This window comes from Colletotrichum fructicola (assembly GCF_000319635.2).
Source record: "Colletotrichum fructicola Nara gc5 chromosome Unknown KSG_Nara_v1_contig06, whole genome shotgun sequence".
Taxonomy (NCBI): Eukaryota; Fungi; Ascomycota; class Sordariomycetes; order Glomerellales; family Glomerellaceae; genus Colletotrichum; species Colletotrichum fructicola.
In genome coordinates, this window is record NW_027094056.1 from 3,718,087 (window position 1) to 3,744,267 (window position 26,181).

At 55.6% G+C, this 26,181-nt stretch overlaps 7 protein-coding genes across 7 annotated transcripts; 5 read left to right on the top strand and 2 right to left on the bottom strand.

Annotated features, from left to right (window-relative positions):
- Positions 1-10,173: 10,173 nt before the first annotated feature.
- CGGC5_v011273 (putative methyltransferase) lies at positions 10,174-12,136 on the top strand (the record flags this gene model as incomplete). Its single annotated transcript, XM_066152512.1, has 4 exons — positions 10,174-10,211; positions 10,495-10,732; positions 10,919-11,005; positions 11,636-12,136. The coding sequence occupies 4 exons, from the start codon at positions 10,174-10,176 to the stop codon at positions 12,134-12,136; spliced, it is 864 nt and encodes a 287-aa protein (XP_066008078.1).
- A 116-nt stretch (positions 12,137-12,252) lies between these two features.
- On the bottom strand, positions 12,253-13,356 carry SHB17 (Sedoheptulose 1,7-bisphosphatase; the record flags this gene model as incomplete). The annotated part of the gene is made up of 4 exons (XM_032032897.1): positions 12,253-12,346; positions 12,422-12,640; positions 12,793-13,056; positions 13,178-13,356. The coding sequence occupies 4 exons, from the start codon at positions 13,354-13,356 to the stop codon at positions 12,253-12,255; spliced, it is 756 nt and encodes a 251-aa protein (XP_031887871.1).
- A 1,500-nt stretch (positions 13,357-14,856) lies between these two features.
- On the top strand, positions 14,857-15,408 carry CGGC5_v011275 (uncharacterized protein; the record flags this gene model as incomplete). Its single annotated transcript, XM_032032896.1, has 1 exon — positions 14,857-15,408. The coding sequence occupies one exon, from the start codon at positions 14,857-14,859 to the stop codon at positions 15,406-15,408; it is 552 nt and encodes a 183-aa protein (XP_031887872.1).
- Positions 15,409-15,456: 48 nt separating this feature from the next.
- On the top strand, positions 15,457-15,779 carry CGGC5_v011276 (uncharacterized protein; the record flags this gene model as incomplete). Its single annotated transcript, XM_032032895.1, has 2 exons — positions 15,457-15,570; positions 15,621-15,779. The coding sequence occupies 2 exons, from the start codon at positions 15,457-15,459 to the stop codon at positions 15,777-15,779; spliced, it is 273 nt and encodes a 90-aa protein (XP_031887869.1).
- A 473-nt stretch (positions 15,780-16,252) lies between these two features.
- On the bottom strand, positions 16,253-18,007 carry ubp6 (Ubiquitin carboxyl-terminal hydrolase 6; the record flags this gene model as incomplete). The annotated part of the gene is made up of 2 exons (XM_032032894.1): positions 16,253-17,937; positions 17,992-18,007. The coding sequence occupies 2 exons, from the start codon at positions 18,005-18,007 to the stop codon at positions 16,253-16,255; spliced, it is 1,701 nt and encodes a 566-aa protein (XP_031887870.1).
- Positions 18,008-18,779: 772 nt separating this feature from the next.
- Arpc4 (Actin-related protein 2/3 complex subunit 4) lies at positions 18,780-19,574 on the top strand (the record flags this gene model as incomplete). The annotated part of the gene is made up of 5 exons (XM_032032892.1): positions 18,780-18,782; positions 18,848-19,174; positions 19,278-19,403; positions 19,467-19,511; positions 19,566-19,574. The coding sequence occupies 5 exons, from the start codon at positions 18,780-18,782 to the stop codon at positions 19,572-19,574; spliced, it is 510 nt and encodes a 169-aa protein (XP_031888093.1).
- Positions 19,575-21,982: 2,408 nt separating this feature from the next.
- CGGC5_v011279 (uncharacterized protein) lies at positions 21,983-24,733 on the top strand (the record flags this gene model as incomplete). The annotated part of the gene is made up of 5 exons (XM_032032891.1): positions 21,983-22,264; positions 22,323-23,462; positions 23,522-23,938; positions 23,992-24,378; positions 24,455-24,733. The coding sequence occupies 5 exons, from the start codon at positions 21,983-21,985 to the stop codon at positions 24,731-24,733; spliced, it is 2,505 nt and encodes an 834-aa protein (XP_031888092.1).
- Between the last annotated feature and the right edge of the window lie 1,448 nt (positions 24,734-26,181).

A 26,181-nucleotide genomic window follows, 5' to 3' on the forward strand; every position in this document is an offset into this window, starting at 1 on the left:
GAACCTGGAGGAAGGAAGGACTGTCCCATCCTCAGCGCCTGCCTTCATCTGACCCAGCACTCCGTACCTAAACTTGTTGCTGTGCAGACCGACGGGAAGTAAGGACCCTCCCTGCCTCGATACCTGCCCAAGATGACCAGTCTCTCCCTGCACCGCAATTCGTCTCCGTCTCCCATGGATCTTCATCCACATCTCCAACCTCCCTTCTCTGCATCTAACCACTCCCTCCGCCTCCGGGTCTCCCATCCCGCCCGACGCCAATTTTGCTCACTTCTTGACCGGAGCCCCCCGGCCATCCGTGACCAAGGCACGATCGTCGCTTCCGCACTCCTCGAGTTCCTCGCCTCGTCGCTGCCGTTGCCTTCGTCTTGGATTGCGTTCCATCTTTCCGGGATATCCATCCTCGACTTTGCCTTTGTTCAACTAAGCTTGACCCTGACAAACGTTACTCGCGTCCTCTCTCAACTTCCCCGATCCTCACGCTACGTCTAGTACGTCTCTCGCTCCGCCTCCGTCTCGTTCTGCTTGCCACACTGCAGCCCGTCCTCGCCGAGTGTTTTCCCTCCACCGTCGCAAATACGACACTCCCACTTCTTCAGACGCCCCTCACTTCTCCGGTTGTGGCTCCGCTCGTCTGGCCCCTCCCGAAAACGCAAACTCCCACGCGGTCCTGAAGCCCCAAATCTGGGCCGACCGAGGCATTCCGGTACCGCCGGTGATTGGTCGCTGATGCTACCCCCCCTCCCATCTTAGAGCTCGGCTGTGACGAGTTCTTTGGATGCGAAGCCGACAGACGTCCATGATCCAACAAAACACCACGACCAGGGGATTGGCTCCGCTGGACGCGGGAGCAAATCGGCGCACGTTCTTGCCATTCTGCCCGCCCATCCATGATCATGATCCATCAATTAATCACCTCAACTTCTCCTAGTCAGCCCGCCAGCCAGCCGTATCCGACATGACTTGCCCGGCTCCATACCGGCGCCAAATTTTCAACCAGTACGAACGTGCCCTTCACCAACAACTTGTTTGGCCAGTCATACCGATGCCATGGTGTGCTGTGCCCTGGACTCAGCCCGACGCCGTGCTAGTGGCGCACTCCAGTTCCCCTCTTCGTCATCCCTTCTCTCTATCACCGCGAACCGAGCTGATGGAACGCCGACGAGCCGTCTGCTAGCTACCGGGTGAAGACCCGCATCTCTCGATGTTCGAACCAGCAACCAGCACCAGCCCGCCGTCCTGCGCAATGAGCCCTTCATTCGTCCCATCTCCGCGCACCCAGGCAAAGCACCAAACCACGCCAGCAAGCACTCGGCCAGCTCCCGTCCACCAACTTGCCAACGATCTGCGACGATCAGGTCACGGAGGAGTTTACTAGGTGCGAACATCATACCCTGCAGAGCGCGAAAAAGAACACCCGCTCGTGCCGCTGCCGCTCCCTCCACAGACCTAAAGCTTTCGCAGAGTCTTTTTCTCAATTATTGTCAGAAGAAAACCGATTGCAACGAGGGAAGCACACCAGTGACAGAGGCGGTCCACTCCGCGTCGTCAGAATGCGACAGGCGACATGACTTTACGGCCAATATTGGCGAGGATGGAGCATCCATAAATGGTACAGACTTTGGTCAAGATTGCCTTTGTTCTCTCTCCCTCTATCCACACACACCAGCTAGAGATCACTTGACTGATTTACCTGTCCGATGTGCGCCCCATCGGCTGGCAAACATGGGCCATTCAACGCCCGTCCACACCCAATGGCGGCGAGATGTCCACCGCCCCTGGGCTTTAGAGGCTTGTGCTGACAGCAGCGTCGGGCCATGGGCGACTAAGGCAGTCCCAATCGCCTGTCAGACTTTCTTTTTCCGTCCTTAGCGGTCCATACTGGCGGGAGGGGCTCCCCCCCCCCCCCCCCCAAGTTCCACCGGGCTCATGGATTCTCTTGGTGTTTGCCAGGCCGGCGACCCCAAGTAGTCTTGTACCCGGTACTTCTACAATACTCGTACCGAGCTCATGGGTCGGACAGAGACAGCCCCGCCCCCCTTTGTCTCGCGTCGCTTGACGCCGCTCTGGACACTCCTTGTTTGGTTCGAGTGGCGCGTATGAATTGCGCCCTCAGAGGAGTTTGGATTCAAGCCGCCTTGAGAGCTCTGCTTGCAAATGATCTCATGGAAAAGAGGTTGAGAGACAATTGACAATTGCGACGGTGCACCAGTAGGGATTCTGACGACGAGTGCTGACATGGGTTGGTCGCTCTCCCCTAATCCCAGTCACACGCTAAGGCAAAAGGACAGGGGGGCTGGCGCAAGGACCGGGGCCTGCCGACCATGCAACGCCGCGCCGCCCGCTCCCTAATGGGTACTCCCGTTTCTGCCGTTTCGTCGTACATATCCCGCATATCCATCTCCCTCGCCAACGCGAACGGCCCTATGACAATCTACTTCGCCGCGGGATCAACGCCTCCATTCCTACGCACCACTATACAGTCAGGGCACCAAAGGTCCATGACGGAGCAGCGAGACCACCTCTGCTGAACTTGCATCCGCAAACTAACCGATTCCGCTATCAGCTGCAGTGTCATACCGTTTGTTGTGGCTCCAGGACAAGAATACAAATAAATGACACAGCACTCAGCTTGACCGCTTGATATGGGACGCCACTCAAGACCGGGGCTCCATTCTGTTGCATTTTCCCAAAGCGACTGATTGAGTCTATTTCCATCGCTCGCGTCTAAAGCGCGATTCAGGTCGAAAAAAATCGGACTTCAGGGAACCTCAGCTTCTTCATCAATCAGTTACCGAGGAGATGTTTTGGATACTAGGCGCAAATTCCAAGATTGAACCTCGAATCGCGAATCGCGCGTAGCCGACCTTGATTCGGGCATCGTGAAATGGACCAAGCAGTCCCAGCCCTTTCCAGCACATTCTCAATTATTCCAAACATTCAGACACGGCAACCCCACACTGCAACTCCCCGTGGCTGGTGAACAAAGTAGCTTGGACTGATTAGACCTTCCTGCCGGGGCTCCAATGTGTGAATCGGAAGCCATGGTTCATCTGGTTGGCCGAGGCGCATGAGTTCAGGCGTTGAAAAGGGCCGTGTTGTCGGGCTTCCCCACAGTCTAACCACGAGGGGGAGTCCAGCAAGCTTTCTGAGGCTTGTGTTGATCTTCAACCGCCAGTGGACTCACACGCACAGAAGCAGACAAGACAGCTCAAGGGATCTCAGCTACTGTCCACGACGTTTTACTGACGCCCCTCTCCAAGTTGACTCTTGCATGTGTCAATGGAAAGCTTCTTCGCCGAGGGTTCATTTGGACGGTGACATGCGTCTAATAGATCCTGGTTGGCCGACATCTTCTTGCGCATGCTGCTTATAAGCCGTAGCATTCTGTAGGCTTTGGGGTAAATTCCACCGCTTGCATCGATGCCCCGCGCCAGACAGCCTATCTTTCAACAAATTCACACGGAATCATTCTATCTGCGAGGTGCTCGATTTTGCACACAGCAAATGTCAGCGTAGCGTGTTTTCTGGTAGAGGCAGGAAGTCACTGATCGTAAGATAAGGTCACTAGGAAACAACACGAGCTCTCTTAGGTTGGCGATCGGGGGAAAGCACTCCACCAGATTAGGACGTGCGCTCAATTCAACTACCAGCGATAAGGTTGCCATCTGATGGTGAGGAACCTCTCAGCTGAGGCACGACACAGTTCTCTGCCACAAAAGCTCGACTCCCGGTCCACAAGGGCGAGCTGGCAGTTGGATTATGACTTCCGTTCGCGTTTCCCATATCGGCACGAGCCTTAGGCTTCTTAGGAGGCCTATGGAATTGCATTAGATTTTATGCCGAGTCTCCTATCCGAAAGAGCCTGCTCTTGTCTCGTGATTAACCTTAGGCTCTTTGCATCTCTATCGCGACCTTTTCAGCGTCGCAGATCGGGTTGGAGTGTCCGACGACCTTGGACGCGGGGAGCATACCTTGGGCTGGTGCGACAACGATGCGCTATCAGTAATAGGGGTCATATGCAATGGATAGGGGTCCTATTGACTACGGGACATCGCAACAAGGCAGTCGGATGAGAGGTTTCTGGCATATGGAAATCACCGATTGTGCCGTTCGCAACGAAGCTGGCGGCGAAAAGTCATATTACTTCGCGCCAGTATTATCCTGTCAAGCAGACACTTCAGCCATCCCGGGCCACTGCAAGGCGCCCCGGAACCGAAACCTACCCGTTTCTTTCCTTTTGCTTGTGTGTTCTTCGATTTATTGCTGCGTTTACAACGATGAAGCTGTGCCTGTCTGCCTGTGGCGATGACGCTGAACGTGCCTCTTAAGATGCCAAGATGAGTTTTGGTTTGGCAGAGCAAGCTCAGTGTGCGCACCTGACAATGAGAGAAGATCCGACCCAAAACGAAATCTATGATCAAGTAGAAATCAAGAAAAAAAAGGCACGAACGGGCCAACCCTCGTCAGCGATTTCGTCCGGGAAACACGAACGGATGATGGTCCCTGGCTCTCAACGAAACGAACCAGTCCCCTGAGCGGCAAAGGTGCAGCCATGACCTTCTGTGAAAATCAAAGTTGGAGCGGACGCTGTGTTGAGATGAATCAAACACTCACTCCACTGCCGCCGCAGCAGACAACCTCATAATACTGCTACTATTGCTGCGATGCAGGTTAGCTGCACGCCCGCCATCCATTGGCCCGGGCTGACGGATTGAACTTTCAAATCATTCCGCAATCAATGTGGCTTGCTTTGTGACTAGACAGATTGAGCGTTGGCCCGGCTGGGTGTCGGAAGAGGTTCAACTTGACAGCCATTTTTCTGCTTTTTGTCGACTGTGCTGTGCATATTCCACCTCAGCCTAAATAGCAAATCTCCGTTGGCCACAGCAGAAGTCAACGCCTCGAAAAGCGACCCTCGAGACTCGAAATTGAAATGCCGGCATTCAACATGGGGCTATAAAAAATTGACTGGGGCAGGTCAAGGGGATCTCATCAAGCAAGCCATCTCCAGGTTAATCAGGACCCTACCTTACAAGCCCATCAACGTGGCACAAAGATCTGGCGCTATCTTCCCTGGACGGCAGGACGGTAATTACGATGTACTTTGCGCGGTACCTCGCTCTACCTGCCAACCTGGCCGACGACTACCTGGGCAGACGGGGACGACGGGACGGGGTGGTGGTGGTTTGGGTTGAAATGATTGGATGATGGAGCGGACATTGAGTTAGGGAGAGTCACGTGACCGTAGGCGTATGCATGCAGCCGCCTCTGGCCCGTCGCTCCCGCCCAGGTCCCCAATTTTACCTTCGATTCCCTTGTTCTGGCACTCCACGGCGGGCCACTGGAAAAAGGAGACGAGAGCCCGCTTGCCCCGATCAAGACCACACCTTGGGATCACGGACCTCTTCTCAGACAACCTCCATCCCAGCCTACTCGCCACCTACCTGCCTGGTCCTTGCCAGAGCCTGCTTCTCTCACCTCGCGGCTTGAAGTTGGATTGGATGCATCTCGGTAACATGGTAGGCGACTAGCAAGTACCGCACGACGCCAGTAAGGGAGGGAAGGGATGGATCGATGGATGGGGGCCAATGTGACTGCGGTCGCCCCCCTCAACGCTGCTCTCGCCCTGTCACCGACTTTCAACCATCCATCTCTGATCTGTCGTCTCTGATTTCCGGTCGCTTTCCACCAGGTGTGGCGAGCAGAGGTGTGCCTTTGCTGTACATACGGACTCTACTGGCAATTTGGGCTCAGAGGAATGGATGCATGGGTGAGCGGATGGATGCAAGGGAGGCGGCCCTCGTCCTCGCACCCTCGAAATGGATCAATCCGACCATGCGGCGAATTCAGACTGAAGAAGCAAAGGAACGACACGGGCGACGACGGCGACAGCTTCTGTGACGTGTCAACCGCTCCGAAGACGCGAACACGGACGCAGCCAGCCTTGCAAAACCGCACGTCCCTGTCGCAGCGTGACCACACCCTCCCTTTGCAATGAGAAAAGCTACCCGTCCCTCATCTTCAGGCTCTGGGCGTCACGTCGGGCTGAGGTTGGAAGTCTGCTTGGTACGGATGCCTTGCCTGGGACTGCGACACCAGCAGACAGAGCTGGGAGAAAAAGTGACTTTGTGATACAGTGCGACAAGCTTCTTGTCACACATGCCAGGGTGCCACGACTTGACAGCCCGGCTGACCTGGCACGCCTGGCGAGATCGAACCAGTAGGGAAATTGCGGCTTTGTTGAGTCAGGGCCACCGGTGAAATTTCATGATGGAGCAGCCTCAACAGCTCCGTTCAATGAATATCAGACGGGGAGAGAAGGACAGGCGACTGGAGTCAGTCATGGTTCATGGGTGAGGCCTATCTACCACTTGAGTGCTAAAGACAATTGTCATCTACAGCAGAATCATCTTGGTATGGTACATGAGCTACCTGGCCTACATTTCATCCAGTGATACGTTTCTGGCCGACACGATTCTGGAGATTTGTAACCGAGACGCCGCCGACAATCACCAATCGAATACGCACTCAAGTACGCACAGCATACCACCCTACGCAGCATACTACATGGCGCGTTGGCTTGCTTTCTTGGGCCCAAGAACCTGCCCACACGAAATGTCCATCGATAGGCAGCGTTTAGGCAATAGCATGCCGCCGGCGTTTGCGTGGCGCCGACAGAACCGCTGTGTACCTCCGAGATGGAGATGCAGATGCACACGGAGTACCTAGCTAACGACTGAGCTGCATCCGTGTGTCTAGTCACATCAATCGTCTTCCACGGGACCTCGGCGGCATGCAGGCTGGACGGGTGGATAGTGGAGAGACTCACCCGCAGTCAGGGCAAGCTCAGAACGGTGCCATGCCATGACAGCGCCCAGCGGAGGACAGGACAGCCGGCCGAACACGCTAGGACCCATGCCGGATGGACGATTGACGGTTGCTCGACAGACTTCCCGCTGCGCATTAAATCCCCCCAGCCAAGGCGTGTGCCGCATACGGTTCGCTAAACTGAAGGGCCGGCTAGCAGATGGCCTCCATGTCCCAGGTTCAACGGCGACTGGATACCTACTACTACTACTGCATTACCCTAACCAGAAGCTATGAGACGGCATGCCCAAGTGGAAGATGTCGAGACTTTGTCGTTGGCTAATGTACTCATTACGGCACGGCACTCTAGCGCAACCTGACCAGGCCTAACGCGGCACTTATGGGTCTGTCACGGTGTTAGCGAAGTACGTTAATGCTCTACTTGCTACGAAGGCACAGAAATGGCTGTCGCCTTGCCTCACACAGGCTTCATGATAGCTGAGTGAATGATATTGCAGGGACAAGTCTTGGGGCCGAGGCTTAGGTGATGGACCGTCGACTGGGAAGTGGAAGTGGACATGATAATCAGTACTGACAGGGCAGCAGAATACTTTCGCGGTCTGGCCAGAAACATGGTTGTGCTGAGTGAGCGCGCTGGACGCGAGATGGTGGGGGAGAGATGGAGACGAGCCATCGCGAAAGCAACGAGGATGGCTGGTCCAGGTTGAACAACATGGGATGAGCAAGGCAGCAGACGCATTACGGCGGCAAAGCAGCGGTGAGCAGAAAATCTGACCTGTTGCGTACTCTCAGCTCAACAACGGCCACGAAGTTTGGTTCGCCACGGCTTTTTCTTTTGTCAACCATTCTCTATGGTTTGTTGTCCCCCCATTTCCTGCCCAGTTTCTTATCTTTCGCGGACTCGACTCGGTGTTCCCTTGAAGGTCTTACTTTGGCCGCTTTTTCACTTCAAGCATACATGATGCAGCGTCTAGGCCCAGAGATTTCGCTGTCGTGCGATGCGGGAGTTTGTTGTTGGTTGGCAAACGAGCAAAGATGACCTGTCAGATCTGACAAGAATTTCGGCGCAAGACTCGCAACAACAATAACAGCAGTACTCGTTCGCAGACAACAGCGGAGACGGCGTCAGCGACAGCGGTATGTACCATGGTACCGACTAGACTCGTGTGGGAAGTCAGGCTCTAGCATCGAGGACGGCAGATCTGGGGTCCCGGGGTTCCTGATTTCTGCCCTAAGCACAGAATGCGGGTGAACCCTCGACAAGGCATCGAAACGGCAAAAAGAAAGAATGGAGAGAGACTGAGAACGCGCCGTCATCTGACCGCCTTGCTATGTACGGACACTGCGAGTACACGGATTCGCTGCGCAACGCGGATACGTGGACGGACGGCCTGCGTGAGGGGAGGGGAGCTGCTTGCTTCTTCTTCTTCTTCTCCTCACCCGCCCATTCCCAACCCCAGTCCATGATCCAACATGTTCTTTTTCCTTCCTTCCCCCGCTTGGCTACCGACCAACCGTTCATGGAGGAAAATGCTGTCGCCCCTCCCTCCGGGTCGCGTCCGTGGCTGCCGACACCCTGTAGCAGATGCAGGCTACAGAAAAAATGGTCCTGCGGTGCCCTGTCGTGCTGTCGCAGCCGGCGACTGATGTGGTGGTGATGATGCATCATGTCGAGGCATGTATGGTACTTTGGTCACTCTCTTCGCGCCCAGCCCCCAGGCAACCGGGCATCGCCCACCGACCACGTCGCTCACACCCGAGTCGGACCTCAGACGGGCCTGCTTGCCTAATCGTCCCTTCCGGGCCACCTGCATGACAGGTTGCACTCAGGGAACGGGTCGGACCAGTCAGGCGCGGCGACGATATTTGTGCTACTCCAGCTTGGGCCCGTCACCGCCCGCATGGTGCTGCAGTCACAAGCGGCGGACCGATGCGGCCTGCAGCAGGATCGGCGTCGATCCGCTTGTTTTTACCACCAAACCTGTCCACGGCAGCTGTCTTGGTCAAGTCCGGCGACCCGTAAGCCCCGGCCACGGTCACACCGTTTGGGCCCCCGTCTCTCCGGCTCTTGCACCTCCGCCTCTATCGTCTTCCCCCTCGTGATGGGGATGCGTCGTCCCTTGCGTGCCAGTGCGTCTGTACGAAGCAGACGCTGGTCTTCGTTTTCCAATCCCTCTCGGCGACGGCGATGGCGACGACTCTTATTGACCGTGTGCGACTCGCTGCGTGCAGCTGCGTGTGATGGGCACATAATCCTTCCCTGTACAGAGTACACACACAATATCTTAGCTGTTGGTATTATGGCGTACGTGTGAGGTGTCAGTTCCTGTCGTCCGACCTGTCACGCTTGCAGTGGGTATTTCGGACGGCCCTGCCCCTTTCTTGCCGGCCCCGTAGCTGTAACCTGATTTGGGCCCCGGATGCGTCTTCGCATTCCGCCCGGCGCGGCCTCGGTCGCAAGAACCAGACGCACCACAGAAGAAACCCTACTATGCTACAGAAGTGAGGAAGAAAGCATGGTCGCACATGAGCGGCTACATCCTATGCGCGCAGTCGGTGGACTGCGGAGGGAGCACACCCATATCCGTCTTCGACCCGGGAAACGATTGAAGTCGTCGTCTTGAACCATTTCTGACATACCCCAGGTCTCCAGGTACGTCCGAGAAGGCATGATCTGTCTGAGACAATATAATTCACGTGATTTCGAGTCTCGCTGCCTTTGGCAGTAGGCGTCGTCCACCCACCCTGCACTGCACTCTACGCAGTAGACCCCGCGCCTAGTCACCGAGTGTGTGTAATGTGTGAATGGCATGGCGCGCTGTTGTGTGGTGTTCGGGGACCAAGTTCGGGGCCTTTGAAGTGGGTCCACGCCTCTACCTTAGGTACGGTACGGTACGGTACGGTACGCACGGTAGTGCTGAGCAATTGCGGTCTCCCGTCCGGACCAATTCCGCGCTAAAGTGGCCGAGAACTCTCCGCGATGTCGATAAAAGCAACTTCGTCGAGTCTGCGTCGCCTTGTAGGAGGAAAAGGAAGCAGACGGGAGCGTGTCACAGTTCAGCGCTTGATTTGACGAGTCAAGCAAGAGCACACTATCTTCTGCCGAAGGTCCAAGCCCAGGAAATTTTCCTTCTTTTTTCCACATCTCCCCAGCGAAAAGGCGGGGAAAGAAGAAAGCAATCCGCAAAAGAGTTTGCAAGGGAAACATAGACCAACATCTACCGACAGAATTCAATCAAATCCAGTCCAGCACCGACACCCAACGAGTCCACACGCACCCCTAAGTCCTAAGACCGTGACTGCCTACCTCAGTAACAGCAAGTCGCAAAACTACCACACACCATGACGGACACGACCACCGCCAACAAGGCTTACTTCAAGTGCGTATAGAGCAGCACCCTGCTCCAGATCACCTACCTACCTACCCACACACCCCCGTCCTTGCGGCGCCGATTCAGGCCCCCCAATCACGTCTGATTTGCCCACTGTTTCTCTCGCGGGTTCCTGCAGATACACCCATCGCGTTTCCATTCCATAACCGACGGGAAGGAGGTTTGCATGGTGATACGACGTGCCCTTGATATATCCATGGCGTTTGGCAAGAGAGGCACCATATCTCTCATGCCTAACCTGCCTTCTCTGACTGACGTAATGTCGCCATAGTAAACTTGCTGCCGAGTACGACACCAAGTACGAGAAGACCATTTTGCAGCTTGAACGAGAGATTCGCAAGCGCAAAGATTTCATCGGCGTGGACTGGGTCGACGAAGACGACGACGAGGATGAAGATGAAGGCGACGAGAACAGCGGGAAGCCCGCCGCCGCCGAAACAAATCCGGCTACCGACAGCAGGCCGGTGAGACTGCTCGACTACGCTTGTGGCACCGGCTTGATATCAAGGGTAAGTTTGCTTGCCTCGAGTTATGTCGAGTCTCAGCACCGCGCCGGCAATTCTGTTTGCTGGCGCGTTTGTGTACAACGCTCTCGCCCAAGGTCACAACCTGTCTCCCCGACAACAAACTCAACAAAAGGAAGGGGTACGAGGCATCACTTGGTTCACTTGACTGACAAACATGGTATTGCCCAGGCTCTCGCCCAGTTTACCACGCATTGCGTCGGCATTGACATCTCGGAGAACATGGTGGCCGCTTACAACGCCCGGGCCGAAAACCAAGTGAGCCAGAGCTTTCTTCCGTTGTTTGCTCCTTTGCCCTTTACACACAGACGCAACCCAAGTCGTAAACACACCCGAGTCTCCCGAACGTGGCTGTCTTTCTTGTTTTCGCAATGGTGAGAAGGGCGCAGCAGCAGCAGCAGCGAGCGAGAGCGAGCAGGCAGTAAGTGATTGCTGGGAGACATGACACACAGAATCTGTTCGCGTGCGCCGCCTTGAATCTCTGCTCTGGTAACTCCAAGCACAGACGACAGTCTGGTCCGGTCTCTCGATCTCACCTTGGTCTCATCTCAGCCCTGCTGACCCCCATGACGTGGACGCGGACGGCGGTGCTGTGACCACTTTGACACTCTCACACGCCGCCGTCGCGCGCACACACACCCGACGGGACCGACGGCGGCTCATCGAACCACCCCTCCCCTTCCCTCCCTGCCTCCATCCCTCTCTCCATGTACTGCATTTCCCCCTTCCTCGTCCGGGCCACCCTTCCCCCGCGCCCAATGTCATCTCATCACATCCCAGGAGCAGGGCGGGAATGCACGAAATAACCTGTGACCGGACAAACTTCGTGATTACGTTGCAAAAACAGACGTGGCCTTTCAGCTGACCCCGAAACCTCTTCCGGCATAGGGCCTGAGCACCGACGAAATGCGCGCGTATGTAGGGAACCTCACGGATTCCGCCGACCCGGACCCGGCCGCCTTCGCCGGCGCCGGGTTCCGTGATTTCGATGTCGCCGGCGTCGGGCTGGGTTTCCACCACTTTGCGGACCCGGAGTACTCCGCAAAGAAGCTAGTCGAACGGCTCCGGCCCGGCGGCGTCTTTATCATTCTCGATTTCCTGCCGCACGAGAAGATGCACCACGGTCTGCCGGCCGCGCACACCGTCATGCACCACGGGTTCTCGGAGGAGAGGATGCGTGCCATCTTTGAGCAGGCCGGGGCCGGGAAGGACTTTGCCATGGAGGAGCTTGGGGGCGGCGTTGTGTTTGGTGGGCATGGGCATGGGCATGGTGAAGGTCACGGCCACGACCACGGTGACGGGCATGATCATGGCCATGGTCACGGACATGATGCACCGAAAGAGGGGATGAAGAGACGCGTGTTCCTGGCGCGTGGAACCAAAGTTTAGAAAAAGATAAAGGCGTTTAGTCTATGGAAACGAACATATGTCTGGTACGAATCGATCACTCGACGAACATGAAGGAAGTGGGTGAATTGATACGCTGGCCTGCCCAACATGAGACTCTACTGCTGCTGCGCTTGTTCCTTCTCAATGATGTCGACGGCGAAGGCACCTCCGAGCAGGATAGCCGGCTCCTCGATGCTGTGGTGTTCGTAGCTGCAGCATATGTGTTAGTGTCTCTGCCAAAGAAGTGAATTGCTGCTGCCCGCGAGATTGTGTGATGATACTCACCTCAAGGTGCCGACACCGCCGGCCTCAAGCAGAAAGGCCGGGCCGTCTTGAAGCGTCTTGCCGGCCCAACGCATGGCAAAAGCGCGGAGGATGTGACCGTGGGCGACGATCAGGACGTCTCCCTTCTCCGCCTCCTTGTCGCCGATGACGGGGCGGTGCCATCTGTCACGGATGTCCTTGATCAGTCGGTCCAGACGTTCCGTGACATCTTGGGGGCTCCTATGTGGTGCACGCGGTCAGCTGCGGTACTCATTTCACATGGTCCCCTTCCACTTCCTTCCCTCGAATATCCCACGTAAGGTGGGTTCTTCAGCAGGAAGCATGGCAAGGGGCTGATCCTCCGAGAATTGGGACAAGCGGAAAGTACTCACTCGCCACCCGGGCAGCCATCACGCCAGATGTCCCAGTTCTCGGACAGGCCCTGCTCCTTGCGGATGCGACGGATCTCGGGGGACGTGATGCCCTCGTAGTCGCCGTAGTCCCACTCGCGAATGTCCTCGGTGACCTCGACACAGGCGTCGCACTTGGGTCCGTCGCCCTCTACTTGGCCATGCTTCTTCCAGGGGAGCTCGTCGGTGAGGCCGAAGTTGAGGAGCTCAAATGTGCGCTGGGCACGCTGGCGCGGAGAAACGTAGCTGGTGATGGATTTAGTCTCCTTCAGGGCAAAGGCAACACAGATGAAGTCGACAATTTCAACCAAGTATGCGTAGGGTGATGTGGTGGTTGCAATAGAATGAACGAAGAAGGCAGACGTACATGTGTGATATCTTCTTCGGCACGATAAGACGGTCACTTCCCACAAGAGCCCGGCCGGTGGCCCGTACACGCTTCTCGCCGTTGGCCGTCAGGGGAATGTCGGTGGAGCCGGTATGGCGGCCGTTGAGGGACCACTCCGTCTCGCCGTGGCGGATGACGAAGGCGCGCGGGGTCGACATTGCGGCGGTGCGGTGCGGCAGAGCCTCTTTTCTCTTGCACACTAACGGGGCTTTGACAGCGGATGCAACCTCGGATGAGATGGGAGGAAGCCGTGGGTGGCGGCGTGACGGGGGGCCGACGGTTGGATGGTGTGGAGGAAGTCAATGCAATGTTCTACGGCGCTCCTCTCGTCGGGCTGGTGGAGGGGAGACAAGGATATCGAGTTAGTCTGCGTGGCGTTCTGCGGCAAGATGTAGGCAGTTCTGTGACGTCCGCGCATAAGGAAGAAATATCGGGCAGTAGGGCAATAGGGCCGGAGAAGTTGAGACGACGCGCGGGAGAGGCAGAGGTAGGTGTCGAGTGACGTGCCCCTCGGTGGTTTGGCTTTCCAGCCGTCCCGCCTTCCCGCGGTTCCGTCCATCTTCAGCCCAGCTCCGCACAGAAGAGCGGGATCTCTGGAAAGAGGGCTGAACCGGTGCTTTAACATGGAGCCCCGTAGAGTTCGGCAATCGGACATGCGAGCGCCAACTTTGGCTGATGAAGTCGACGGTCCCAGCCCATCATCCCGCGTCCCGCGATATCAGCCAAGCCAACGAGCCCACCATCAACTGCAACTGCGGGGGAGGCGGTGTTTGAATCGAACTGTTGTCGTCCTCTCAATTCGACTTGACGTGCGGGCAAAAAAAAAAAAGACAAGCCTTCTCTCCCACGTCTTCCGCGGATCCACCACCCCTGTATCTTGGCCTCTTTTTCTGGCCGCGAGAACGAGACATGATCCGCAACTCCTTTCGCGTGCACTTGCCACAAGTTGCGTCCCATCAGCGGTAGTCACCTGGCTCTGTGACAGACGTCTGGCTTCATGCGGGCCAGGAAGACCGGGGGAAGAGAGCAGGACAAGTGCCAGAAGAGAGATTCCTCCGTTGCGGTGCCATGAGATGGATGCGTTTCAGCCGGGGTTGCGACGGACAGGGGGGCCGCACACTTGTCTGCTCAATCCCCCCATGCAGGCAGATCAGACAACACAACACATCCGGGTAAGCCACCGATAAGAGGATGGATGGGAAGAATCCCGCCGTTGTCTGGCGGCGCTTGGTGCCGAATAGGGCGAGCAGGGGGGAAGCAAGTCGCGATTGTCAGGCAGGAAGACGCAAGGAAAGGATGAAGGGTGGAGGAAGAGACAAAAGAGTTGCGGACGAGGGAAGGCCAAGGGGTGGTGGTGGAGGGGGCCAGAAAGAGCTCTCACGAAGTTTGTTTCAACGCACCAGAGATGAGTGGTCAATGAATAAGCCCGCTGAAATGCTACCGAAGGACAACCAAAAAGGCAGTTTGGTCCTTATCTCTCTCGCTCGGCCGGTCGTTTTGGGTGTTGCAAGCGAGGAAACGCAAAACTTTTTCTCCAACACTTCCTCTGTCTTTCTCTGTTGTTTTGAAAAGGTAAAAGGCACGGGATATATATTAAATAACTCTCTTTTTACCTGCTCTTCTCCATTTACCCAGCGCCTTGCCCTTTGCAATCAGTCATGGCCGACGTCACGCCCGCCGCCGCCGCAGCAGGTCGATTACTAAGGACGCTGGGGCTGCCGGAATCACAGCGACAAAGTCTTGGTCTTCAGCGGGGCACCGGTGTTCCCGCTCCCGGCCGCTGCTCACACGGCGTCGCCTCTGCAGCAGTCCACGCTCTCCATTGTTCGACAGAGGAAGCCCCTGAGGCGATCTCGCCAACAATTTCCCTCGAGCTCGAAGCTTGGCCTTCAGAGCCATCAACGCCATCCACCGCCGAGTCGTCCGAGTGCGATTCCGTCGGCCCCTCGACGATCCCCCCGGCCCTGCGACGCAGGTACTCGCACTACTCGCCGCTTGGCAGGTTACGAGGCCATTCGCGAACCAATTCCCTCGACTCGACGGCGACAGACTCTTCCGTCGCCTCGTCTTCTTCCACGTCCTCCACGCGGTCACGCTGGAACATCTTCGCGCCGGTGCTGGACGAATTGACGGCCTCAAATCACCGATCCGACTACGCCAGCGACAAGAAGAGCAGGCAATCAAGAGAGGTTTGGAGGGAGTACTGGTGAACTCCTGCTCATAGGAAAGAGGGAGGAAAAAAACCAGACACCGTCGCAATGAGCAGGTTCACAAAGTTCCGCGCCGGCCTAACCGCTGCCGGCTGCGCAGCCATCATCTTCACGGGCGCCACATACGGCGCTGGGCTCAAGACTCAGGAAGAATGGACAGAGGTGGGTAAAATGGACCTGACTCATGCTGCCTGTATACTGACTCCACGCAGGAACGACAGAAGTTCCATGGGTCGCCATATGACGAGCAAATTGCGCTCCTGGAGGGCCAGCGAGTCCGCCTTCTTTCTGAGCGTCGAAACTGGGAGAGAAAGTCGACGGCCTTGGAGGAGAGGATACGAGAGAGAGAAGCGAAGAAACCAGAGAGCTGATCGAGTTGGGACGCCACTCGGCACTCGACCCAAGCTGCCATGCGATGGCCTTGAGGGTGTCTTTGGGCCTTGAGCAAACCTGAACACGCCCCACACTACGTAACAGGGCCAAATGGAAGAGAGGCGAGCGAGAAAGATTTAGTAGCAAAGAACCGCGACGCCAGGTATCTTGCTGAATCTACTGCTCAGATATACAGCAGCAGCAAACCTGCATGCACATGTAATCACGCAACGGAGAGCACCCCGACAAATGGGCGGCAATGTAATTGTAAATGTATCACAGAGATGGGAACATCACCAAAAGCGATAGCGAGTAGAGTAATGAACTCTGGCCATTACATTCATCGACCTTTCTATCTATTCCCTAGTTTCATGTTCCTGTGTCATTGTGTCGTTTTGTATGCCACCCATAAGCTCGTTCCGCTCGTAAACGCCAAGGCCGATGCTCTCAACAGCTTTTCCGGCTGTAAAATCTACTCCGACTTCTCCTCGACGGTGGGCAGTGGGATAGCTCTGTAGAGAAGAATCAAAGCAGAGTGGGACTCGCCACCACCCGCCAGAGCATCGATCTTGTCTGACGTAACCTCCGAAACCTTGTCATCGTTGAACCACCACCACTTGCCGTCCTCCTCACCCTTCGCGCCGGTCTTGGGGTCGATAGGGGCAGTCTTCTTGACGTATGCAGTGTAGTGACCGCTGTCGGCGCTGGCACCCTGGTGGGTGACGACACCGCGCAGCTCGTAGATTCCAGACTGGTTGGAGCCTTCGTCCTTGGCCAGATCCTGGTTGACAAGTGCATAGAGCTCCTTCTTGGCAGCGAGGAGGGCGGCATCCTTCTCGGCGTCGACTTCGGCGTCGGTCTTGAATGTCTCCTCCATCTCAACATCGCCATCAGAAGTCGTGGCAACTGCCTTTCCAGCGCGCTCGGCCTTCTTCTCGTTCGCCTTCGCCAAAGCCGTCTTCTCCTCCTTGCTGGGAGCTCCGGACGCTCCCGCAATGTCGCCCCGGTCGTTGGGGTTGATTTTGCGCCTCTTGCGGGCACGCTCGATATCCTCCTCATCCTTTCGGATCTCGCGAACCTTGTCGCGGACGGGGATGAGCGCCTTCTTCAGCTCATCGGTACAGAATTCGACGACGTCGAGCTCGTGGGGGAAAGTGACCTTGCGCATGATCTTGGCCTTCTTCTGAACCTCGCGCTTCCAGAAGAAGCGAACAAAATGAACAGTAAGGTACTTTGGCAGGCGAGAAATCTGCGACTTCTTGGTGTAGGTGGTGTCTCTGTCCAACACGGACGACTTCTTCTCCAGCTTCTCCGTCAAAGCGGCCAGAATACCATCACGCAAGTGGTTGATTGTTTGATCGATATGGCAGTTGAGTTTGAGGAAGGTCTCGCTGGACATAATGGGCTCCTCGCCGCCGTCTCTGGCGGCTTGCTCATCAGCCTCGAGTGTAGACTGCAACTCTCCAGCCATGTATCTGTCGATGAAGGAGGAGCCTTCGGACTCGGCAAGCTTCTGCTTCAGCTGAATGAGAATCTGAGACCAGGCCTCCTCGGCATCCTGCTGAGCATATCCGTTTCCTGTCTTGGACTTTTCGGCGAATTGGGGGTAGACCATGCGCAGCGTGCTCAGGAAGGTGAGCGGGGGAATGCTGCCCTGGGTCTCCGACATGTTCTTGTAAAGGTCCGTCAGCTGGGTAGCCAGGTCGGTCGATCCCATGCCAAAGCTGCTGCTGCCACCGCCGCTACCCGACTTGTGTGTGGTCAATGCTGTCTGGAGTTCGGGAATCGATCGGAGGGTCTGGAGGGTCGAGTTGAGGTAGCAGGTGTTGCCCAAGTTGGTGAGACCAGCGGGCGTAGCACCCTCCTGTTGAGCAGCTTCGGCTTCGGTCATGTCCTCGACGAACTTGACCGCTTCCTTGGGTCGGGCGAGATCGGCGTTCTCTCCGGAGGGCTTTCCCATCATCATGAGGGTCGCGCCCGCCTTGAGGCCGAACTTGGCCATGTCGTCATCATCCTTGACCTGCTTGCCCTTCACCAGGATCTTCTGTCGCTCGGGCTCGACGCCGGTCAGGCTGTAGAGCTGATACTTGAAGGTCTCGCCGTTGGACGAAGTGTCGACCTCGACTTGGTACTTGGTGCCTTGGTGGCTAACGGTAACTACCCCCCAGTTAGTAAGCATTGAAGCTGCCGATTGCTCCTAAATGTTCTCACCTGGTATTGACGCCATTGTTGCAATGCTGGCTGAACTTTTTGCGGAATGGAAAGGAAAGTATGCGTGCGGTATCTAGAACAGAACCCAACTGCAAGACGTGCAGGTACAGCAGAAGTTTGTTGAAGGCACCAGAGGTTTGCGTCAGTACGGGCAGCTGGTGGCAGAAAGACGTAGTACAAGGCAACGGGGGGCACGTAGGCGGGGAAGCGGTGTACCTGCAGGGCCCGTTTCAGCTGCCGATTCGTTTATTGGGATATCCCCTTGTAGCACCCTTTATCGCCTCTTATCACCTGCATTCGACCATCTTCGAACGTCTTCGGAAGGCGAGAGATGCTCCTGTTCGTTGCAGCAAAATCCAATGCATGCGGGCTCTAATGCTGTTCCAGTTCACTGATAGTGAATCTAGGAATCTTGGCACCCAACCTGGCCCAGATTATCTCCAGAGGCACTTGTTGACTGAAAGTGACGTCGGCTGAACACCTCCATCTCGACATGCGTCTTGGCTTAACGGGGACATGCAACAAAAAAGCACAGGCGGGGGATCGCCACTAAGGAGCTTGCTTCCAGATCACGTGGAGAAGCTCGGGGATGACTCAGCAATGTTGCGGTGACAGCTTGCGCATGAGCACGGTCGATGAAGCTCTGCGGCGGTGCTAGTCGCCCCACTACGAAACGTCAGGCTTCCGACTGTGCCAACCTCAGTGCTCAACCTCACGAACCCCGCGGTCAACATCCAACTCCAACCTCTCAATATCACCAAGGTTGGACGCGGCCAGGCTTCGCCATCATGGTAAGAGCTTCTTCGTGTTATCAGGCTTTGTCTTTCGACTCAATTCGCTAACGTGACTCTGATAGTCTCAATCCTTGCGACCCTACCTCCAGGCCGTCCGGAGCAGTCTGACGGCCGCCCTCACGCTCTCCAACTTCGCTTCCCAAACCGCCGAACGTCACAATGTCCCCGAGATTGAGGCTCAAACCTCCCCCGAGGTCCTCCTGACCCCCCTCACCATCGCCCGTAACGAGAACGAACGCGTTCTGATCGAGCCGAGCATCAACTCCGTGCGGATATCCATCAAGATTAAGCAGGCCGACGAGATTGAGCACATTCTAGTCCACAAGTTCACCCGGTTCTTGACACAGAGAGCCGAGTCTTTCTTCATTCTCAGGAGGAAGCCCATCAAGGTATGCCAGATGCCTCAGTCGCTGGCCGGTCTCGGCGGCAGTTTGATGCCACGTGGCACACGAGCCCCTTTTCCAGATTTAGGATGCTGATGATTTTATTCAGGGATACGACATTTCTTTCCTCATTACGAACTTCCATACCGAGGAGATGTTGAAGCACAAGCTGGTCGACTTCATCATTCAATTTATGGAGGAGGTTGATAAGGAGATTTCGGAGATGAAGCTCTTCGTACGTGCTACCGACGAATTCAGGGCCACTCCGCAGGAGGACTTCATTGCTAACAATCCCCAGCTCAACGCAAGAGCGAGATTTGTTGCCGAATCATTCCTAACTCCCGTAAGTTGATTTGTTCCTCACACTCAGCCTGACGTCATTGACCGTGTTCCTTAGTTCGATTAAATACCCATAAAAGCGTAACAAAGTCTGAGAGGTTAGTATCGGGAAACAAGTGAACGCTTCCCGCCTACTTCGCCCAAGATACTAGCCAGATCGAGGTTTCGAGCAAGGATCATGAGTTGGAGTTAGATGTTGGCTCGAGCGTAGCCGGAATGCCGGGATCCACATTGGGTCCGACTTCGACATCGGTCCGCAAATCCGGGGCCGTGTGGGAATGATGATTGGGACATACTTGATACACAAAAATTCAGACATGATCATGAGCCTGAACCTTCACCGTGTGCTGAGAGCGTCAAGTCGAGGACCGCATCTTTCCATCTGGAATCAATGATCTTGCCAAGGATGTCGCTAACTTGGCAAGAGATGTAGGATGGTTCACATCCCCAGCTGCGCTCGAGACTTCCCATGCCCCTTCATTCAAGCGAGCTTGATGGAATTATCAAAAGATCGCCTAGTCCTTTCCTATGTGCGCGCCTAGATTTCCTATGTACTTAAATACTTATATTATGGGCGATAGCAACGACGACGTAGGTGACGTTACCGATGATACTGACGACGGCGATTACGGCAACGACAACGAAAATAGTAACAACAACGACAACGATATCAAACCAGATCAAGGTGCATAGCCACAGACAAAGTAGTCGTTTTAGCACAGGAAAAAACAATCAGGCGGTCTCATTAGCAAAGCTTCTCCGTGGATCAGGTCGCGGTCACAGAACAATGACTTGTCACCCTTCTACCGAATCGACAGGAATTCATCAGAGGTAGCGGCGCAGACCAATCATTCATGGTCATGAGCTTCTGTCTTCGGGTTAGCTCAGAAGCTTGGGACGGGTTTGGCTGCACCTGCCTTCCTGGTCCAAAGTTCTGTGCCAGTATTCAATATGAATTCGCCAGCATAGATAGGGACAGTGAGATATCTTATTCCTAGTGAGCTACGAGTCTGTCGTGGTCGTTCCTTCCGTCTTCTGGAGAACCTCTGGGTATCTGGTTTTCATCCTCGCTTAGGACCTCCCAGTCAGCAACCCTTATTCACTACCTAGCAACCAGGAGACCAACCTCACAGCAACTTTCTCGCCCTGCACGGTCCTTCGCCTCCCGTCGTTTCTTTTCACTCTCTCGACCTTGTCGGAACAACCACTTTTATCCTTTCGCAACTGGCACACCCCTACCTTCACCTCTCTCATCACCTTCACCATCACCTTCACCACCACTACTCAGTGTTTGGCCACGATTTGGCCAGCCCGCCAGCGGGATCAAATCTACCTTCCCGGTGGACTTTCTTTTGGCCTTCACAAAATTTGGTTTTCGGTCGCAACTCTGGTAAGACTCGCTCTTCTGATCCCCGCCTTCCTTTTTAGTCTCGTTCGTCTACGACGATATGTGTGGCCTTGACGAGCAACTTTTCTCTTCCATGCAATTTTCACTTTCTCCCCTCCTCACCTTCTCCCCTCCTTCCTGTTTTAGACTCCCTCCTGACTTCGTTCTAAAGAAACTACTTGCGGTCACTGAGTGTCAACGACTTCTTGCTTCCACCCCCCAAAAAACCAACTCATTCCTTTCCCACCGGACCCAACCTCCCACACACCTCTGACGACGATTACTATACCTCTAGCACTCGTCTGTGTTGGATTGGTAGGTGACCTCTTTTTCTTTCGAATATCCTTCCTTCCTCTTTGGTCCCTTGCCTTTTTTCCCCCCGCCCGGCACGTTCGGTTTTCCTGCCTCGACCCAAAACAGCGGGACCCAACCTCGTACTTCTTCCTCACTCACACCAACCTCGCCCCTTCGCAGCCCACCAAAACACATCCTTCTTCTACAATCTTGCTCCCAAAACAGTTTCTGGTTGTTTTATACACCTAGGAAACTGTCTGAGCCGGCCGCCCGAAGGAAGACGTTGCGTCATCACTCCGTCTCTGTGCTTGCCCTGTCGCAAACTTGCGCCTCGCAAAAGTCGCCCCTCACATGTAAGAATCCATTCTAACACGGATACCTTTTTTCCCAATATTCTTTTGCACTGGCAAAATTGTCGTATCAATCAGATTCGAGGAAGGAGCACTGGGTTTGTCTTGCTCTCGCCTCTTTTCTTCACTTTCGTCTGTCGTCCTCTTGGCAACCGAGCACCTGTCCCTCTCATTCACCAAGAGAATTTTCTTGTGCCCAAATTGCAATCTTTTCTCTCTGTCTTTTATTTTTCAACCCTCCCTTCGACACTTCTTACCAGCTCAACTCCCTTCCCCTCTGTTTGCCCTTTCCCTTCTTCGCTTCTCCAATCCTGTCGCTGACCTTGCTCACCCAGAACACCTACTGTTCTCCCTCTCCTTGCCGACCTCTGCTCTTCATCCGCCTCCCTATCCTTGCTTGTCAGCCTTATTCTTCTGCCCGAGATTATCTGGTTGTCGCTTATCATGGCTGCCCCCAAATTTGCCGGCATAGGCAAGGTGGATCAGAAGAAGATGCGCAAGCAGATGCGCGAGATGGCCCGCCAGGGGGCCTTCAAGGTCGCCGATCTGCCTCAGACTGTGTCTGAGGAGTGCGAGGCCGTCGATGAGTCTGGTGGTGTACGTCTCAATGGTATATCCTTCACTGCCCATTCGGACAAGTTCCAAGACAAGGCCTCGTCGGACCTGAACCCTGCGTCCACCCCTTGGCTTCCTAACGGATCCAAGGCCGACAACGACGACAAGAAGGTATGTAACAACTCCAATCTTCACGACCAAAGATCGCCATGACTTACAAACACAACAGGTCAACGGCCAAGTCTCTCGCAACCAGTCCTTGAACGGAATGACGAGCGGCTCTCACTCGAGCGCAACTTATCAGGATGGCGAGATCGACGAGGACCAGGACAAGCCCGACATTGTCAGTCAGGTCTCCTCTCCTGCTACTACAACCTTGCCTCCAGCTGTGTACAACAACAGCCAGATCATGTCCGGCTTGCAGTTCGCCCCCGGCCACTGGGCTGCTCCCCAGCAGAACGCTCCTGTCTCTACTAGCAGTGTAGCCACTGGTGGACACCTCAGCGGCAGCGCTTCGATGGGCAATCTCCTTTACCACACTCCCACCCGCCAGAACAATGGTATGGGTGTTCATCTCTCTCATGGAGGTAACCGAGCTACTCTCGACACGGTTGTCTCTAGCCCAGTTGGCAATGATACCCCCACAGCGTCCAACCTTGGCTTGATGACCGAGCCGCGCAACTTTGCTCCCCGTGTGACCGACAACTTTGCTCATCTTGGCATGCCGCCCAAGTTCACGTTGAAGAGTGCGGACGGCAACCCCACGACCCCTGCCGACTCTCACGATCCCTTCGCTGCCCAAGCCAACCAAGGCGGCCCTGTTCAGATGCCTCTTTTTGGCTCTCAATACAACGCTACGCAGATGTTCATGAATGGCCAGACCTCATTTGGCACCCCTACTGGCGAGACTCTCAACTTTGACAACCTCCCTCATGATGACCAGTCAGCCAACACCATGGGACCCAGTCCCCAGCCTTCTGTCAACAACGGAGGTCACATTCAGAATGCTCAGGTCCACAATGTTCAGAACGTGCCCCTTCAGCATGTTCTCGACAATGGCAACGTCATGACGCCGCAGGGATCGACTCAGTCCTACACCAGCCAGGGCGAATTGGTTCCATACCAAGTGGGTTATCCGCCGCGAAATGTCGCGCCTCCGACTGTCGTGACGCCCTACCTGGCCCCTCCCGAGGCCCCTCCTACCGATTACATTCGCAGCCAGCGGTCTCCTCAGCTCAACCGTCTGACGGGTACACCCACGGGTTTCCCCTCTGTCGAGACAGCTCTGAACCATGCCAACTTCCCGTTCATCGAGCCGGCCAACCGCCCGGGTAACTCTGTGGTTCGAGGTGTTGTCAAGATTGGTAACGTACGTTGGCCTCAAGACTTACTGTGACATCTTATGCCACGGATACTGATCAGCTATAGATTCCCTTTGTGACCAACCGTTCCGAGATCATTGCTGTTCTCGGCCGCAACTCCCGCATCCTCAACGATACTGAGGAGCCCGTTCACATCATCATGGAGCGTGTCACTGGCAAGACCACTGATGCTTACGTCGAGTTCCACACTCTGGAGGATGCCACTAAGGCCGTCGAAAAGCATCAGCAGAACCTCAGTCGCGGCAGAATTACTCGCATCGGTCAGCGCCCCGTCGAGATTGAGCTCTCGAGCCAGTCTGCTCTCATGAAGGACCTGTTCCCTTCCTCTCGCGGTGTCTTCTGGAACGGATGCAACCCTCAGGTGCTTCCGGACAACGCTCAGGAGCCTTGGGAGAACTTCAAGGGTTTTGTCTCGAACGAGGAGATGACCATGCTCGTCAAGCACGTCGAGGTGCCTCACCGCGTAAGTCTGTCCCATCCTAATTGCCTAAACGGTACACTAACACACCGTGTCAGTCCCCCTTCTCCAAGGAGTGCCCTCAGCGTCCTTTCGAGTGCCTTATTAGCACCTTGACCAAGTTCCCTTGGCACATGAAGACGCACATTACTGTGCAGCAGCGCCATGCCATGCACAAGGCCACTTGCGACCTGCTTCGCATCCTGGTCAGTAGCATCCGCGACCACCGTGACGAGGTCAATTTGACCCAGCGTCTCCTGAAGCGCGTGGTTGCTGCAGCGATGCGCTGTGAGGGCTTCTCGGCCACCCAGAAGGACGACGTCGCCTACCTGGTTGACATGGAGGAGATGGAGCAGAGGTCTTTCGGACAGCCGCGTTTTGCCGAGAGCTGGCGCCACCTCTATGTGCTTGTACCCAAGAACGGCGTTCCCCTGGACGTGATCGAGGTAAGCTTCCCCCACCCCGAGCTGGATAAGATTTCGTGAAACTTGAGGGTCCAGAGCTAACTGCTTGTGTCTCCAGTGGTACATTTCTGTCATTCGCGACGAGACCAATCGATTTCTTGAGTCGCAACCATTCCAGGAGAAGTGCCAGACCCGCGCTGTCGGCGACGCCACGGATGGCTACTTTGGCTACTTCTGGCGCGAGCTGAACCACCCCGTGGGCCCGGTCTTTGACACTATGACTCTGGATCAGCTGGCCTCTCATGAGTATCAGACGATGGAGTCGATCATTCGTCGTGCTCTGATCACTGCTGACGTCCACCACCGTTCGGCGCTGCCTGGCATTGCTGCCCACTGAAGGAGTACGCGTTCATCGAGAAGATAACCCAGCGACAACGGCGAAACTTGATTAGGGGAGCCGCTGCTTTCTAACTGGAAGAAGCTTGACGCGTTGCACTTTCTGCTCTTGGTACTTGCAATTTTGCGTTTTTGACTCTCGTATACATACACATACGTCGGGTCAGCTTTTCTTTTCGCTGCAGTTTGCATCCATACAGGTCGTTTTCTTGGGCCCGTTAATCTTGTTTTGCGCTTTGGACGAGTCAAGGATAGGGCAGAAGGTTGCCAAAGAATTACGGGCTGAATTTGGTTTGTCTCAGGCTGAAGCTCACAGGAACAATGGGTGTTTTCTGGTTTTCCTTTCATCACAGGCGGGGGATTGCTTCGGATTGACTTTTTTGAGGTAGACTTGGGGGTTCGAGACAGGCTGATCTCTATACCCGCTCAATGAGAATCCTACGGTAGTTTCTTGCGTCCTTTAGTTCGGTTGCCCCTTGAGTTCCTTTGTTTGAAACGAGAGTGCCACAGCATCTAGCCCGTAAGTTTAAGTGGCGTCGCGACGGCGTGGGTGGCAGAGCGAGAGGTGGGCAGTATTGGTGGTGGTGGTGGTGATGTTGAAGTTGGCGAGTGGAGTGCCGTAGTCGCGCAGTGTTGGTGGCACGCCTAGCGGCCCAGTCAGATGCGGCTACGGGCCACCGGGGTGGGGGACGTGGAGGGGGGGAGGTACCCGTGGACATGCTCTGGCTGCAGGAACCAGCGCGGCATCAGGATGGCATCGGCCGGCAGCTGCAGGTTGAGAGTGCAGGGCCGGACAGGACAGGGCCAGAAAGGGACGTGATAGGGCGACGCTCAGTGGGAATGGAATTTGGAGGGTTCCATAGGTTCCCCTAACAGGGCGTTCTACCGGCCCGCCACGGTGGTTTCTGGACGTGTGGCGTGCGTGCCCAGGCGTTGTTTGACGGGCTGCCCTGGCGAGCGGGAATTGAAGGGGCACGGGCCAGAGGCGGGGCTCGTCTGCGGTCTGGAGCCACTAAGACGACGATGGACCGTCACAAGGAAGCAGGAGCCCCTGAAATATTCCATGCAGGCTGGCTGCAGGTTGGCGACGACAGGACAGTGGAAGCAGTACAACAACAAAGTGTGATGGGCCGGATGGGCTCCGGCATGGCTCATTACGGAGGGCGGGGCGGATGGAATATTGGCAATGGAAGGGTGTTGGGAACTTGGTAAATGGCGACGGGGTGAGTTTGATGAGTTGAGGAAGAAGTAAGGCAAGTTGCCGGTATTTCTCCGATGTTCGGTTTGATCAGTTCAGTGCACCGAGAGCAAAGGAAGTCTTGTGGAAGCCGTACATAATTGCCCAGACGATTGATTATGCCGAACAGCCAACACAGACTTCCGGGGTAGCATCGATCAATGACTAGCCAGGCAACGTGGTACGTATGTCCAGTACCTTAACTAAGGTAA